General features: G+C 44.3%; 1 protein-coding gene across 2 annotated transcripts in view; it reads left to right on the forward strand.

The window, feature by feature from the left end:
* The window catches only part of PLEKHM3 (pleckstrin homology domain containing M3), a 171725-nt gene that overhangs the window by 12533 nt on the left and 144029 nt on the right, over positions 1-15163 (forward strand). For both annotated transcript variants that reach the window (XM_036022966.1, XM_028509277.2), the window contains exon 2: positions 4360-5282. In XM_036022966.1, the coding sequence (XP_035878859.1) occupies positions 4676-5282 (607 nt within the window). In that variant the 5' untranslated portion in view covers positions 4360-4675. The remainder of the gene's footprint in view (positions 1-4359; positions 5283-15163) is intronic.

Raw genomic sequence — 15163 nt, forward strand, 5'->3', positions numbered from 1 at the left:
AAAGTTACATGGCCCAGACACCCTCTCAGCACTCACTCAATTCTGATGACAAGCCATTTTGTCCAGTGGGAGGAAGGTGGCACTTCTACCAAACAGCTTGGGAGAACACGGCATCCCTGTGGGGGCCGGGCTGGTCTCGTTGCTCATATCTGCTTCTGTCTCTGAGTGGGAGGACTGCCGGATTCACATTGCCAATTAGCCTTGCCCAACGAGCATGTAAATGGCAGATTTCCTCCTTAGAAAGTAGCCTTACCCGGATTCTCCATCCTGTTACCTTTTGATGCATTCATGGGATTCTTGGGGTTAAGCTTTGGTTACCATCCTAAGGAACCGATCTCTAGAACTTTTTCTTGCCAATATGAAACAACTGCTCTTTTCCCCCTGCCCCCAGGCCCTGGTAACTACCATTCTACTTTATGTTTCTATGAACATGACTGCTTTAGATACCTCATGTATATTGAATCATGCAGTATTTGTCTGTTTGTAACTGGCTTATTTTACTTAACATGATGTCCTCCAGGTTCATTCATATTATAACATGTGACAGGATTTCCTTTCTTTTTAAGGCCGAATAATATTCCATTGTATGGATATACCATATTTTCTTTACCTGCCTCTCTTGTGAATGCAGTTCCATCAGAACACAGACATGCCCATCCATTTCCCTGTTGTTTGTCTGTGGCTGCTTTCCCACCACAGCTGTAGAGGTGAATGCTGCAGAAGTGACTGTGTGGCCCACAAAGCCTAGAATATTTATTATACGGCTCTTCCAGAACATGTTTGGAAACTCCTGTTCCACTAGGGAGAGTCTGAAGGGTTCAGAGAAGTGATGCGGAGGCTGTGTTAGAGGAGGGAGACCATGCTGGCTTTGTGGGGGCACCCAGGCGTGGATGCGGAACGTGCCCTAGAGTCTAACTGAGGTGGAAAAGACAGTCTACAAAGGTGACTTGTCTAGTGACCTTTGGCACCCTGGATGCTTTAGATATCCAGGGAAGGGAGAGACCCAAAGGGACTGATTCCTCAGGAAAGACTTCGCAGAGGGTTGGGACTTCGGATGGGATGGATGGCATCCATGCAGGGCATGGAGAGCTGCTTCACCCTCTCACTGTACCTTAGCAGGCGAGGCAGGATGGTGAAAGAGTACAGAGCTGTGTCCGGCAGATAGCAAGGCCCCCACTGGAATATAACTTCTGCAAGGGCAGGGCTTTACTGTGTTCACTGCTGTGTCACCAGTGCCTAGAACACAGCAGCTGCCCCCCGAAAAATTCATGGAATGAATAAATCACTGCTCCCCTCAGTGACTCCTTCTAGCTATTTCATTTGTACTGTGCAAATACAGGCGCAGCCTGGATTTCTCACACTGGTCTACTCATTCGTTTATTACATTCAGGAGTGATTTTTCGGGGAGGACTGTGGTTAACGTAGCAGCTGTCTTTATTGTTTATTGTTAGAGATAATCCTGTGGAGAGAGGGCTGTAAGTCAGAAGTACTGACAACAAAGGAAAAAGGAGTAAAAGAAAACTATGTCAAGTGATTCTAAAGATAGCCACTCAAAAAAATTCATTCATTTATGCAACAAATATTTATTGAGCTGCAATCATGTTCTGGGGTCCAAGGGTGAGCAAAAGAGGCAGTTGCTGCCTGAGGGGATATTGACATTGAAACTGGTAATTACAAATGTGATGTGTGTAACTCCCAGAAGTTCAGGTGCCACGGAAGCTTTAACAAGGACTTTCAACCTAGAGAGTGCTTCCCTCAGGAAGTGATGAGTCCTGATTATTGGTTGCTACGTGACAAAATACTGCCAAACTTTGTGTCTTCAAACAATTTATTCTCTCTCATGGTCCTGGGTTAACTGGGCTCAGCTGGAAAAGTCTCACTTGGGATCGTGCGTGAGTTGCAATTAGATACTGGCTGGGGCTGGAATCCTTGGAAAACTCAACTGGGCTCTCATCCAAGATGGCTTCTTCACTCACATGCCTGGTGCCTCTGTGCTCTCCTCTGCGGACTGCTTCTCGTATCTATTTCCATCCTCTATCGAGGTAGCTCTTTGGACTTATTTTCTTAGGTGCATCATGATAGACCATGAACCTCTTTAGGACGAGAGCTGCATCTTATTCGTCTTTCCAACTTTAGTGTCTTAATCATGATATGAACTTATTAGATGATAAGTGGATGGATAGATGAGTGATTTCCAGAATGCCTTGTTACAACAGCATTGCAATGTTGTTTTAAAGTTGAATTTTACTACCCTTTTATGAGGATTAGATGAGGCGATGCAGGGAAGGTGCCCATGGGACCTCTTGCGCTCTCTGGGCCTCAGTGTCTCCTTCTGTGGAAGGCTGGGTTTGAGAGGATGGTCTCAGAGGCCTCTGATTTTAGAACGTGTGCGGTGGACGTGTTGCACCACCCGGGACTGCTGGCCATCTGGGGTCCTTTGCTTCTCACCAGTCTGTGAAAACCCGAGTGGAGGGCATAAAGAGTATACTCCTGGATATTTTGATTTAAAAAAAAAGGAAGGAAAGAAGGAAAAGAAAGAATCACCTTGGAGGTATTGACACTCTAGAATGATCAAAGAAACTGATACAGAATTTTAAGCACTGGGTGAGAAGAGAAACATCCACAATATAATCTGAGATGAATAACTCAGTGCTCTGCACCTTGATGCCTCTTCTGTACAATGGGAAACATGTTTGTTACTTATGTTTATTTGAAATTATAGTAAAGAAGGAATTAAAAGCTATAAGATTTATTCTATATTTCTCTTTTTTTTTAGCCTCCCACATACAAGATAAAATTTTAAAAAACCCTCCAAGTTTCAAAATTAGAGAGGTAGTGAAACCCTACGGTACAGCTCAAGGGGCTCACGTCCTCGGGGAGGCACAGAAAGCAAAACCCCGTTTGCTGCTAGAAGAACACTGTAACTGCTTTTACCTCTAAAAATCAACCTGTGCCTTGTTTCATGTGTGCTTGCATAATAAATATCAAAGTATAACAGTAGACAGATTCACAGTCATTATCACTTTACAAGAGGTCAACCACCGAGTTCTGGTGAACTGCAAACCCCCTTGATATGTCTGAAATAAAGGGCCGTATATCCTATTTACTTACATACATTGAGCAATGTAGGTCGGTGCTGTTAATTGAAATGTAATGATTTAATGACCTAGGTGCTAAAAGTGATTTTAATTAACCATAAGAATTGTGCACTTTAGCCCTGGCTGGTGTAGCTCAGTGGATTGAGCGCGGGCTGCGAACCAAAGTGTTGCAGGTTCAATTCCCAGTCAGGGTACATGCCTGGGTTGTGGGCCATGACCCCCAGCAACTGCACATTGATGTTTCTCTCTCTCTCTCTCTTTCTCCCTCCCTTCCCTCTCTAAAAATAAATAAATAAAATCTTTTTTAAAAAAAAGAATTGTGCACTTTAAAAAAAAAGAAAGCACATCCATGTTCTTGAGAGGCAGCAGCTTGCAAAGATGTTCCTCATTGCCCAGCTTCACCTGTTTGTAAGCAGTCCAGTGGACACAGAGACTTTGCCTAGTTGCTATTTTTTGGCAAAAATACAAAAGTATATGTAGCCGTTGAATACATGAAATGTAGCTAGTGTGCCTGAGGAACTTTATTTGATTTTAATAAATTTTAACAGCCATTTATGGCTAGTGTCTACTGTATTGGACGGCCTCACCATCGAGGTCTGCCCTGGTCTGGCCTGACCTCAGATCTACCGTTTCCCAGAGAGACTGGACTGGTGCGAGGATCCTCTCTGCCCAGCCTAGAGGCTGGACCTGTACTCCCAGGCCAATCTTCCAAGCCTTTTTCCAGGACCGCTGGAGGAATTCTGAAGTCCAGTCATCAGTAGGCATTACGTAACCTAAACCTAGGAAGCATAAGCACAGCTACATTTGGCTTTAGTGAAAGGACAGAGTCTCCCTCTCTACAAATTATCAGTGCTTTCAAGGTTTGTGAGAGGACTCGTGCGTTTATGACTTTCAGACTGATTACCATAGAGGCCCAGTTACGGAATTCCTAGTCTCTTTTGCTTACTATTTTAGGTCAACATATCACAGAGATTTGCCAGGGTAGTCTTTTCACAATTGCTCTCAAAGCTTTCTCTGTGTGAGTAAAAGCTATTGACCTTAATTCCCCTTATCAAGAGTTCCGCTCTGCTCTGTGTGAGTTCTAATACAAAGCAGGCAGTGATGTGTACTCTTGACAGTGGAACTTCTGTGCGTGTGTCATCCACCTGTGGGCATGACTGCCATAGAGAAGATGGAGAGGTGGGGATGTAATTGGGCAGGTTCGTGTGCTACAGAATACAGTGAACCATGTGTCAATGGTGTCCTTTTTATTTTCTTCCAGGAAATTAAGGATTGCCATGGCATTGTTTTGAGAAGCGCTTCCTGTTGTCTTTACAAAGATCCCACTGAAGAATAACCTCAAAGGAACATTTTTCTTCTGGTACCTTTGTCAATGGCCACTGTCAGCGAGCAGATGCTTCTCCTGGCTGGGAAAACATCAGCCACCCTTGTGCGTGGCCTGCTCCAGGCAGCCGAATGAGGTTCCTTCCAGTTGTTCCAGAACTCTGTTGCCCAAAACATCTCCGTTTGTTGGGTGACTGCTCATGAGGCCCTTTCCTGAACCAGCTTAGCAGGCTTAGGTCTCCAGAGCCCACGACATGGAAGCTTTGGAAGTGGATGATATCAGCCCGGCCTTGGAAGTGACTGAGGATTTCTTTACTACTTTTGACAGTAAGCTAGACAAGGCCGTGCAGCAGGCAGAGGTGTATGGGATTCAGGAAGTCCCTGAACTGGTGGGGCACGAGGTACTCAGCGACATAACAGACAATGGTGCTATCAGAAATGTTGCTTCCCTGGGCAAGGGGGGCATGATTTGGGACCACTGTCAGACCAGGCTCTTAGAAACCAAAGCTCAACATGTCTTCCCTGCCAAAGAACAGTTTATGGTCCAGAAGGGGACAGCCCCAGATAACCTTTCCTGGATGGAACAAAAGGAAGCGTCCACCTTTAATTTGTTCGACATCTGTCAGCGTCGGAGGAACAGGCCTCGTTCCGTGAATGACTTATTGGACGAGACCTCTACTTTTAAGCCAGGGCATGCACGGTCAAGGTCCGACGTGACCCAGGTGGACTGGAGGGTCATCCTCAACACCACACCTTTGCAGCAGCTGCAGCAACAACCATCTCTTCGGGACCCTCACTTCCCCAGGCCGTCTCTGCTGTTGCCCCCGCCAAACAAGATAAAAGATGCTCAAGGAAATACTGGTATGTTTTTTATGTCTGATTGCCGTTGACCAGTTGTTGATTTCTCTTTGCGTCTTTTACATTTGCCTCACGAGAATCTTATTCTCTGGTGTCCTTGTCTGTCTATGCTTACTTAAGCCTTCTCTTTTGTTTTCTTTCACACTTGACCTTATCTCACAGTCTTATTATCATCATAGGCGGTACTGACTGAAAAAAGACAGCTCTGGCTAATTCTTCCTTTTCTCATCTTGTATGTTAGAATCGGAATACTCATCATTAATGTAGCATTTTTCCTTTGCACACTGTATGGTACCACTTATTTACATCAGTAGGTGTTCATTGGGTCACACATTGGACGTGGCCTTGTGCCGTGAAGGATTTAAAGGTGTGCAAAGACACAATCCCTGCCCTGAGAACTTCTCATTTAGCTGAGGGGACTGACTGATACTCACAGAGACTCCGGGAGGCGCCCTGTAGTTAGAGGAAGGAGGTGGTCACCTGAAATGATTACGAGGGAGGGAACTTACACATTTTATTCTGTCTCGTTGGACTCCTTTTGATGAGGGAGTGACGGTGACTGTAGGAGCATGGAGGAAGGAGAAGACACCCTGGGCTGGGCCTGTCAGGCAGGGCTTGTGAGAGGTCACGGAACTTGAGCTGGCCCTCGAAGGACACAAAGGTGCAGGAAGAGTCTCAGTATAGGACACCTGGTCAGGAGCACGGCGTGAACAAAGGTGAACAAAAGGGAGGACGTGGGAGGTGCAGAGAAGAGCAAGTCAACCCTTGTGAGAGGAGCCAAGGGTCCCACGGCGGGTGGTGGGAGGAAACGGTTGGACAGGTTCGTTGGGACCTCAGGGTGTAGGACCTTGAATTTCCTTTCTCCTCGTGCTTGATACACATCCTGCACTGATATATTGTATGCCATATAAATATGCTTCCACACTCACACGTGAACTTTGTCTTCTGTGAGATACGATAAGCCGCCTCTGTTTGCCTCATCATTTCCCTTCAAGGGAACCTCTTTTATACAGGTTATCCATTTTTATTCCTGATGAATCTTCAGTGACCCTGCTGAACCTTTCATATGGATGGCCTCTGCTCAGTTAACTGGGGAGACTAATTTATGCACTTAACTGCTGTCTTACAGTTACTCTAGTCTCTACTGTTGTTTGATATTCCACTGGTATGTTTAGCATTTGATTAATAAAACTTAGTTTATAAGTGTAACTTGAGGCAAGGTTGTAATTAAATATGTCTGTTCAGGAAAGGCAGCGTTCCTTGTGAGGTGCTGCATTAATTTCAAATCCAGTTCAATCCACCCTTTTCAAATACTTTCTTTTCACTCAAATTTATGACTTGTGATTCCTTGTTGTTTTTTTCCCCAGCGTTTCACTGGCCCTCTGTAACATCTGGCCAAGGGCGGTGGCCAGGAGAGTAAAATGGAAAGGACCTTGTAAAGCGCAGAGGGCGGAGTGAGAGCTCCACCTGGAGCCCAAACAGGTGTACTCCTTTGAGTAGCAAGCCACCTCCGTTGGTTTTGGTTTCCTGGAGTTCACACAGATTTCCATCACTGTACCTCCGTACCCGTTCTCAATCCCTGGTGCAGCCGAAGTTAAGAGAGTGTCCTGGTCCCAACTCCAGTTTCCCTATATTGTTTGTCTTGTAAATGCCAGAACCAGACCTACTTTAGGTTCTCTCTTTAGTATATTATGATTATGATTTTTAAAAAGTTGAATGTTAAATGATGTTGAAATATAAGTACTGAATGATGTTTTGAAAAATAAACTTCAACAAGTGGACTTTGTAGATATTTCTTTTTTTTAAGTTTCTTTTTTTTTAAAACTTCCCCGTCCTTTAAATGTGCTTTCTTTCTTTTTTTAAGATTTTATTTATTTATTTTTAGAGAGGGGAAAGGAGGGAGAAAGAGAAAGAGAAACATCAATGTGTGATTGCCTCTCACGTGGCCCCCACTGGGGACCTGGCCTAGCAACCCAGGCATGCGCCCTAACTGGGAATCGAACCTGCGATGCTTTGGTTCGCAGCCTGCGCTCAATCCACTGAGCTACGCCAGCCAGGGCGTAGATATTTCTATAGCGTAACCTGGCTACCTTTTGGTCATCCATGAGACACATCTTAGCAGGAATTAGCAGAGTTGGACAAGCAGCGTATCAAGTTTCTGACGCTTTTCCTTTCTGGCATGTTCTGGAGAACAGGCAGGATAAATTGTGTTCTTATTACTGCCCAGGTGAAGTCGAAGGCAAGCAGGGAGTGCCTGCTGGCCATCCATCCTTGGGCTGAGGGTGGAGAGAAGTTCTAGGTACATGGCTGGTCACCCCCTCTGCTAACTGTAATTCTTACAGCCTTTGGGGTGGATGTGCCAACATTCAGGTTCATTTTAGTGTAAATCAGCCAAGATCTTTGAGCTAAGTTTACTTTAAAACCTTTGAAATTAGCAATGCGAACTGAAGAAAGGCTTACTGTTTCTCCTGAAGGAATATGCCAAAAGCAGAGGGAGGCGGCGGCGTATCCTGGCCAGGGCTGGAGATTTGGGGTCCGGCCAGCCCTCGACCTTGAGCTCCAGACTTGCATATCCGGCTGCCTGGTGAACATGTCTGTTGGAATGTCTCACAGGCACTTTAAATTCAAAGTCGCCGAAAGTGACCCGTCACCCTCCCATCTCCCACTCCTGCTCTTCTAAAAATTAGCAGGGGTTAGTGAGAGGCTGGGGGCTCCTCAGAAGAAATGACAGCTAGTCACGTTGGCTTCCTTTGATGAGGTCAACTTGATGTCATGTCTAGGTTTGTCACTCTCTCACCTATGGGCTTTATTACTGCAAACTTTTATGCTTTCTCCGGCTAATTTTTTTTCCTGGCTCCTTTTCTGAGCTCACCTTGAATAGCTTAAAGACTTACCAGGAGCCCTGACTGGTGCGGCTCAGTGGGTTGTGTGTCGTCCCACAAACCGAAGGGTTGCCCGTTTGATTCCCGGTCAGGGCACGTGCCCGGGTTGTGGGCCAGGTCTGCGGTTGGGGGCTGGTGAGAGGGAGCCAATCAACGTTTCTCTTGCACATCGAGTGTTCTCTCCCTCCCTCCCTTCCCCTCTCTCTAGAAATAAATAAATAAAATCTTTAAAAAAAAAAAAGACTTACCAGGAACTGTTTTTCTCCTCGTCCTTACCTTCCTTCTCTTCTGCCTCCCTTATCCCTCTTGTTCCCTTCATAACAACAGGCCCACAGGTCTTCTTCAGTAGGTGACACTGCTGCGCCTTCTGCCTCCTTTAGTGATGACTGGCTGGGCTTGTGAGCCTTACTGAGGATAAATGCTGCTTCGGGTATAAAGTGGACCAGGCTCTGGCGTAGTGAGGGCAGGGCCTACCTGGGGTACAATATCAGCTATGTGTTAAGGGGCAAGCCTGTCTGAAGAAGACCCTCTGGTCAAAAGAAGATAGTGTATTGGTTAAAAACACTGTTTCTAAACAAGCAAACAAAATATAACCAGAGACATTGAAATAAAGAATAAACTGACAGTAATGGAGGGAGGCGGCAATGGGGGAAAATAAAGGAAGGGCTGTCAAGGAACATGCATAAAGGACACATGGACACAGCCAAAGGGGGTAGGTTTGCGGGTGGGAGGCAGGGATCCGTGGGGTGGGGGAGAGTGGGGGGAAAATGGAGACAACTGTACTTGAACAACAATAAAAAAGTTGAATTTTTCGATTCCCAGCCAGGGCACATGCCTGGGTTGCAGGCCATAACCCCCAGCAACCGCACATTGATGTTTCTCTCTCTCTCTGTCTATCTCCCTCCCTTCCCTTCTAAAAATAAACAAATAAAAAAAAGTTGAATTTTAAATTAAAAACAGAACAAAACACTGACTCTAAACCTATACTGTTAGTTGCCATCCTTACTCCAGTACTTACTAGCTCTGTAACACAGGGCAGCCTTCTTAATCTCTGTCCTTATTATTATTATTTTTGCCATAATGTGTGGGAAATAGTAGTATTCACCTCAGTTTCTTGTGAGCATTAAATGGGTTAAAATATCTAAAGTAATTCTTAGAACTATGTTTAGCACATAGTAAACACTCAATAAATGTTTTAAATGTTTAACAATGTTAATTGAACTTGAAACTCATGACTGAGAATCAAGGTGACATTACCAATCACTCCTAGTTTTCCCTGCGGTCTATTTCATAAAATGGCCTCACAAGAAATACTCCTTGAATTTACCTTCCTTCAGTGTTCTTCCTCACAGCTGCTAATGGTTTGTTGATGAGAAGGAGACCACTCAGTCCCTCTCACGCGCTGACTTGTGATCAGCTGTTTCCTGTCTTCCACATTAGAGGTTATGGTCACCGAGGAAGGGATTGCCTCTTTCTTACTCATTGTTTTATCCTCCGTACCTAAAATAGTGCTCTGGAAATAGTCTGTGCTCAAACATGCTTTTAGTGCTCCACGGATGGTAAACAGGGGCCCCTGGACTCGAACCCAGGCAGTCTCCCTCCAGAGTTCATGCTCTTGACCACTAAGCTAGGCTGTATCCTCACTTTGGAAACCAGTAATCAATCCTCAGGCTCCAGAACCCTCCACTTCCAAAGCCTTATTGGCAATCAGTCTCTGTGGGGGTAGAGGGTGGGAAGTAGTGTGGAAGAAATAGGCCTGGATAATGTTTGTCTGAACTAAAATTAGTCTCTCAGGGGATCAACTGGTTAGGAAAAACTGAGACACTCCAACTCAGTCTAGCTAAAAGCAAAGATTGTTTTCTGCATTTAACACATTTGCTAAAATACATGGACAGTGCAGAGCTGGTCACAGCTCTTCAGGAGACCAAGGAACTGTGAAAAGAAGACTGTAACTTTGCTTTTCACATTCTCGAATGTTACCTATTCAGGGGGTGTAAGTAAACGGGCTCCCCTGGGTTTGTAACCATGGAAAGGTGGCTCAGGGTTTTGCCCCATCTTTGGCTGCTTCTTTTCAGTCTTGCTTAGAAGCATGCAAATACAGTCTAGATTCTGCATTGCCTCAGGCAGATGCAGACCTGAGGACAGACTTTTTCAGATGGAATGTTGCCTGTGTTGATGAATAAGGGTCCTGACAGTGGGTCCTACTAGGCTGATGGTGTGTGGCCTGAATCCAACCTGGTTAACACTATCCGCTCTACCTGGGGATTGGAGAGTAATGTCAAAAGGATTAGCTCATAGACTGACAGGAAGGAATAGCTCTAAGGTAAGATGGCGACAGAGGCAGTTATTTCTAAAGAAGCCAAGGTAGTGGTGGAGAGCAGAGCTTCCCGAGGGTAGGCTCCTTCCCTTTCCACCATCCCAGTGTCTGCCGTGCCCTGGGCAGCTGGAAGGAGGTATGACTGGGCACTAGCCCTGAGGAAGAGGCCTGATCCCCCTGCAAGAATGGCTCATGTCCAGGTTTGGCACTAACCTTAGTTCTATGTTTAGCGTAGAACTATGCCCATGCCATTATTTAGAAATAACCTCAGTTCTGTGCAAACGTGCTCTTCACGAGTATATATACTTAACCGTTTACTCCTTTGCATCACTGTCATCTTGTTCACGTTCACTAACTAGTGGTTTGGCCATGTGCCCCAGGGATTTCCAGAGGATAAAGAAAACAGGGTGTTAACATCATAGAATTACAGTCCTGGGATAAACATATATCCAGGTAGGAACATACAAGGTCATAGGGACAAGAGGACCTTAGATATGTTATCCATAGGAAAAATAGATTATGTGCACACACACACTATATTTATATTGGTATACTTACACCTATAAGTGTGTGTATACAGTGGAGGAAGGTGAGGCTCTCTGGAAAGAATACTCAGCTAGGACTCAAATGTATCGTGGAGGTTTGGAAAAATCTACTTGTCTGTTGCCTTTGGTTTATAAACCTAGTGAAGCAGGTTAAATCATTTCTACAGTCCTTCCCAACTCTAAAATTACATCATTCTAGGATGTACTTGAACTGACCCTGACTCATGGTTGTGTGGGAGCTAATTAATGTAGTCAGATCGGTGATGGAAATATAGGTATGCTTTCTGTGTGCCTGGTAACTCTACTTCTGGGTGAACTGCTGTTGTACTTTTAAAATCAATGTTTTTTAAAGAAATGCTTTGCATTAGCTCTGAAGCTCTGAAACTCAACAGACTGCCAGAACCTGACTTACTTTCCCTCCCTGACTGTGTTCACATTTTCATCTGCTTGCCAAGGGCAGTGGTCAGCTGGGCTTTTGTTTCAGTCGGTTTCACTCTCTGGTGACCTGGTACCATTCCTATGGCTGTATTTCCTTGTTCTAAGTACTTTAGGAGATGGTCTCAAGCAGAGATTTTCTTTAGGGCTAGAAAAACCATGGCAGTATGGTTTCTTTATCCTGAGTTTTATGTTACTCTGTTTTGATTCCCTTTCCCCCCATCTTTCACTTGAAAAAAAAAAAGCCAGATTTGGAACTTATACTAAAATGACTGCTTTTTCAATTATGATGTTTCTCAAAAGCCTTGGAGCCAGGAGAGGTGGGAATATTCCTGCAGGCTTAGAACAAGTGAGGTCACCAGGACATGGTCTCTTGCTGAATTTATGATTCACCCTTCAGCAAGATTAGTCAGTGCAAAGACGCTGCTAAAATAGGTCAAAGAAAGTTGATTTTTTATAGGGTTGTATAGTTTCCATTGGTTACATTATTGAAGGTTGGCCGGTGGCAGCTTATTCGGAAACCCAACGCGCCTCACCGACGGCCCGCATTCTGGTTCCCGAGATGTCTGCGTGGGGACTCTGAAAGGGAAGCCTCTGACTCTTTGTGTGGCTGCTCTATTAATGCATTTTATCTTTCTTGGCCAGGAAGAACTATAGTTACTAATTTGACAAACTGCTGAAGTTACCATCTTAAAACACAGATCTCTTCATGCTGCTCTGTTCTCAACAGTGAATCACGGTTCCCCATTTTTTACAAAATCAAGTATAAATCTTATCAAGCATCCAAATATATTGCTAGCCTCATCGCCCACACCTTCCTTCAGCCCCTCCGTGTGCCATCTCTGATTGCGCCATGTCCTCTCAAGCTTCCGGCCTGTGCTCACGCTGTCTCTTCACCCCAGAGTTCTTCCCCTGCCTTTTCCACTTCTCAAATCCTCCGTTCCCTTTCTAGGGCCAATTCCGATGCCACATCCTCCCTGAGACCTTGCCATACTTTTCTCAATTAAAATTCATTTTTTCCCTTTCACCCTATGTTTCTATAGCACATTCTATTTTTATTCTGCTACCCATATTAAGTAATTGCTTGTACATCTATCTCCCATACCAGGTTGGAAGTTCTTTGATGATATGAACCATATTGTAGAAAACTTTGTGTTATACCAATATAAGCATATACAAGGTGTTTGGTTGAATTTTATGTATTGGTGCTTGGAAAATCAGGACAGTATAGTTTGAGTTTGTTTTTTTGTTTGTTTTTTACAAAATGGAAATTCCTTCTCTTTTCATTTTCCTTATTTATACCTTGAGTGACATTGAATGAAGTTTGTTATTATTAATGCTATCATTTAATGAGAGTTAACCACATTCCCAATTTTGTGCTAAGACATGTTCATTGTTTATCTTATTTAATATTCATAATAGTTTAATATGATGGATGATATGGTTCTGATTTTACAAATGATGAAGCTGGGCCTCAGAGAAGTCGGCGTCGCGCCAGGCCGTGCAGCTAGTGTGCGGTGGGCTGGCGTCCCAACCCAGGCCGGACATTGGAGGCCACACATAACCACCCAATCACGCTGTCTCTCAAGGCTGAGGAAGTCTAGGACTTATTTTCTTCACAAATAAAACAGAATTTGATCCAGATTGAAAATCTGGATTTTGGAGTTCCACTCTCAACTTGTGACCTTTGTGGTATAACCTTGGCCAAGTCATTTTGCTTCCTGGAATCCCTTTCTAAATCTGTGAAATCAGTTAGAATGTTTTCAGAAGCAAATAATGTCATACTCAACTAAAAGTGGCAGAAATAGTAAGGCCACTTATTACATGTATTTTCATCTCTCTAACAGATGGCTATTGAACACTTAGTGACTGCCAAGTACCGTATGCAATAAACACTGAAGAAGTTTGTATGTAGGTAGCCCCAGGGTCATCAAGGATCCAGGCACTTTCCATCTTTTTGCTCTGCTCTCTTCAGCGTATCGGTGATGCCTCTTCTCTCCCCTCATTGGTACCAGAAGGCTATAGCGTTCCCAAGGATCATTTCATCTATCAACAGCCAAAGCCCGGAAGGGGAAGCAGGGCATGTCCGGTGGGTCTCTCTCCAGTACCCTCCCAGTAGCCAGAACTGGGTCACATGCTCACCCCAAAAGCAGTCTCCAGCAAAGGAAAACAGAGTTACTGTGATTGGATTAGGCAAATCACAGTTCTTTCCAGGGGGCTTGGGAGAGGCCATCTCCTCTAAGCATATGCCATCCGAATTGAACAAAATAGGGTTCTGTTGGTAAAGAAGCAGGGAGAGGACTAGCCAACAGGATACGCAACTAACAGGTTCTGCCTCTCATGGGGTAGACTAAAAAACTTTCTAAGTTTCTATGATTCTGTATGTTGCCCCAAGTACAGTAGTGACATGCCATTTATATTGAAATCGGTTGGCCTAAGTATAGGAGATTCTTTATACTTAACGTCTATAGATTAGAGAAAGAGGGTAGAAAGCTTACTATGGCAAAGACTGGGCATGGTTTGAAAGCTGATGTTTGGAACTTTCTGGGTGAAAAGCTCTATTAAGACGAGAGGCTACCCTTGTCACAGAAGGCAGAAAGCTTCTTTTAAGAAGACGGTTAGGTGTGTTGGTCTCCTAGTCAGGATCACACTTGAGGACTGAAATTGACCGTGACTACATTGACTTATGTTCCATCACTGCTGCCCTTAGCAAAGACCTTAGATGCAAAAGATCCCTAAGTTGATGTATCTAGCCAATATGTAGCAGGTATACTATAGGTTGGTTTCTACAGGAGCTTACACAGATAATATGTCTTTTTCCCTAGGTTTATTGTGAAGAGAGAACAAATAGGATATTTTCTTTTATCTATGGAAAAAAGGTACCTAAAGTGGCTTACAGGAAAGATATTACTGGAGCCTAGTTCATTTCTACCAGAATAAGTTTAACAAGTATCTGTGAGCACTACTGTGGACCATATTTTAAGTGTACAAGGCACAGCCCCTCTTTGGCTCCTGTAGCATCATTCTCTTAATGTTCTTGGCATAGACATTTGGGGCAGTGTCCTGTTTAATTGGATCCTGTTAATTTCACTTTTCTCATGTGCCTCTAATGAGGAGAACAAATACCTAAAATTAGTCAAAATTTTTTTCTCTAGTTTCTGGCTTGCACACAATTGAATACTATGCTATGATATAAATAGACTCAGAATACTGTGTTTTGTCACCCAGGAATGTGAAGAAAAGAGAGATGATTATGATGGAGAATGTCAGAGAAGCCCTTCTAGAGGAAAGGATGTTTCAGCTGAACCTGGAGGGTGGGGCACAAAGTCACAGTGGAGGTGAATGCAGCATGCGTGTGGGATGGCCAGGAGGCCACTCTGGGTCAGGTCTGAGTTTGGGAGAGTGCCGCAGTGGCCTCAGGTTATGGAGGACCTTCAAAGACAGACAATTAAATGTAATGTGATAGGTTTGGCAAGAAGCACTTGGAAATTACTTGAAAGTCAAGATTAAAAAGGTAATTATAAGAAGTTTGGAAGTTGGCAGGGTTGAGGAGTAGTAAGGGGGAAGGATAGCAGGGAACCTTCTTTCTTATGGCTTTTGTGTCCGTGTAAAGGGACATCAATTAAGCTAACACTCTTGGCCTCTCTTCCTCCTTTGTGACCTTTACCCCTGGGGAGGCGTGACTTATGGGCAGGTGTAGGAGAG

The sequence above is a fragment of the Phyllostomus discolor genome, chromosome 4, assembly GCF_004126475.2.
Source record: "Phyllostomus discolor isolate MPI-MPIP mPhyDis1 chromosome 4, mPhyDis1.pri.v3, whole genome shotgun sequence".
NCBI lineage: Eukaryota > Metazoa > Chordata > Mammalia > Chiroptera > Phyllostomidae > Phyllostomus > Phyllostomus discolor.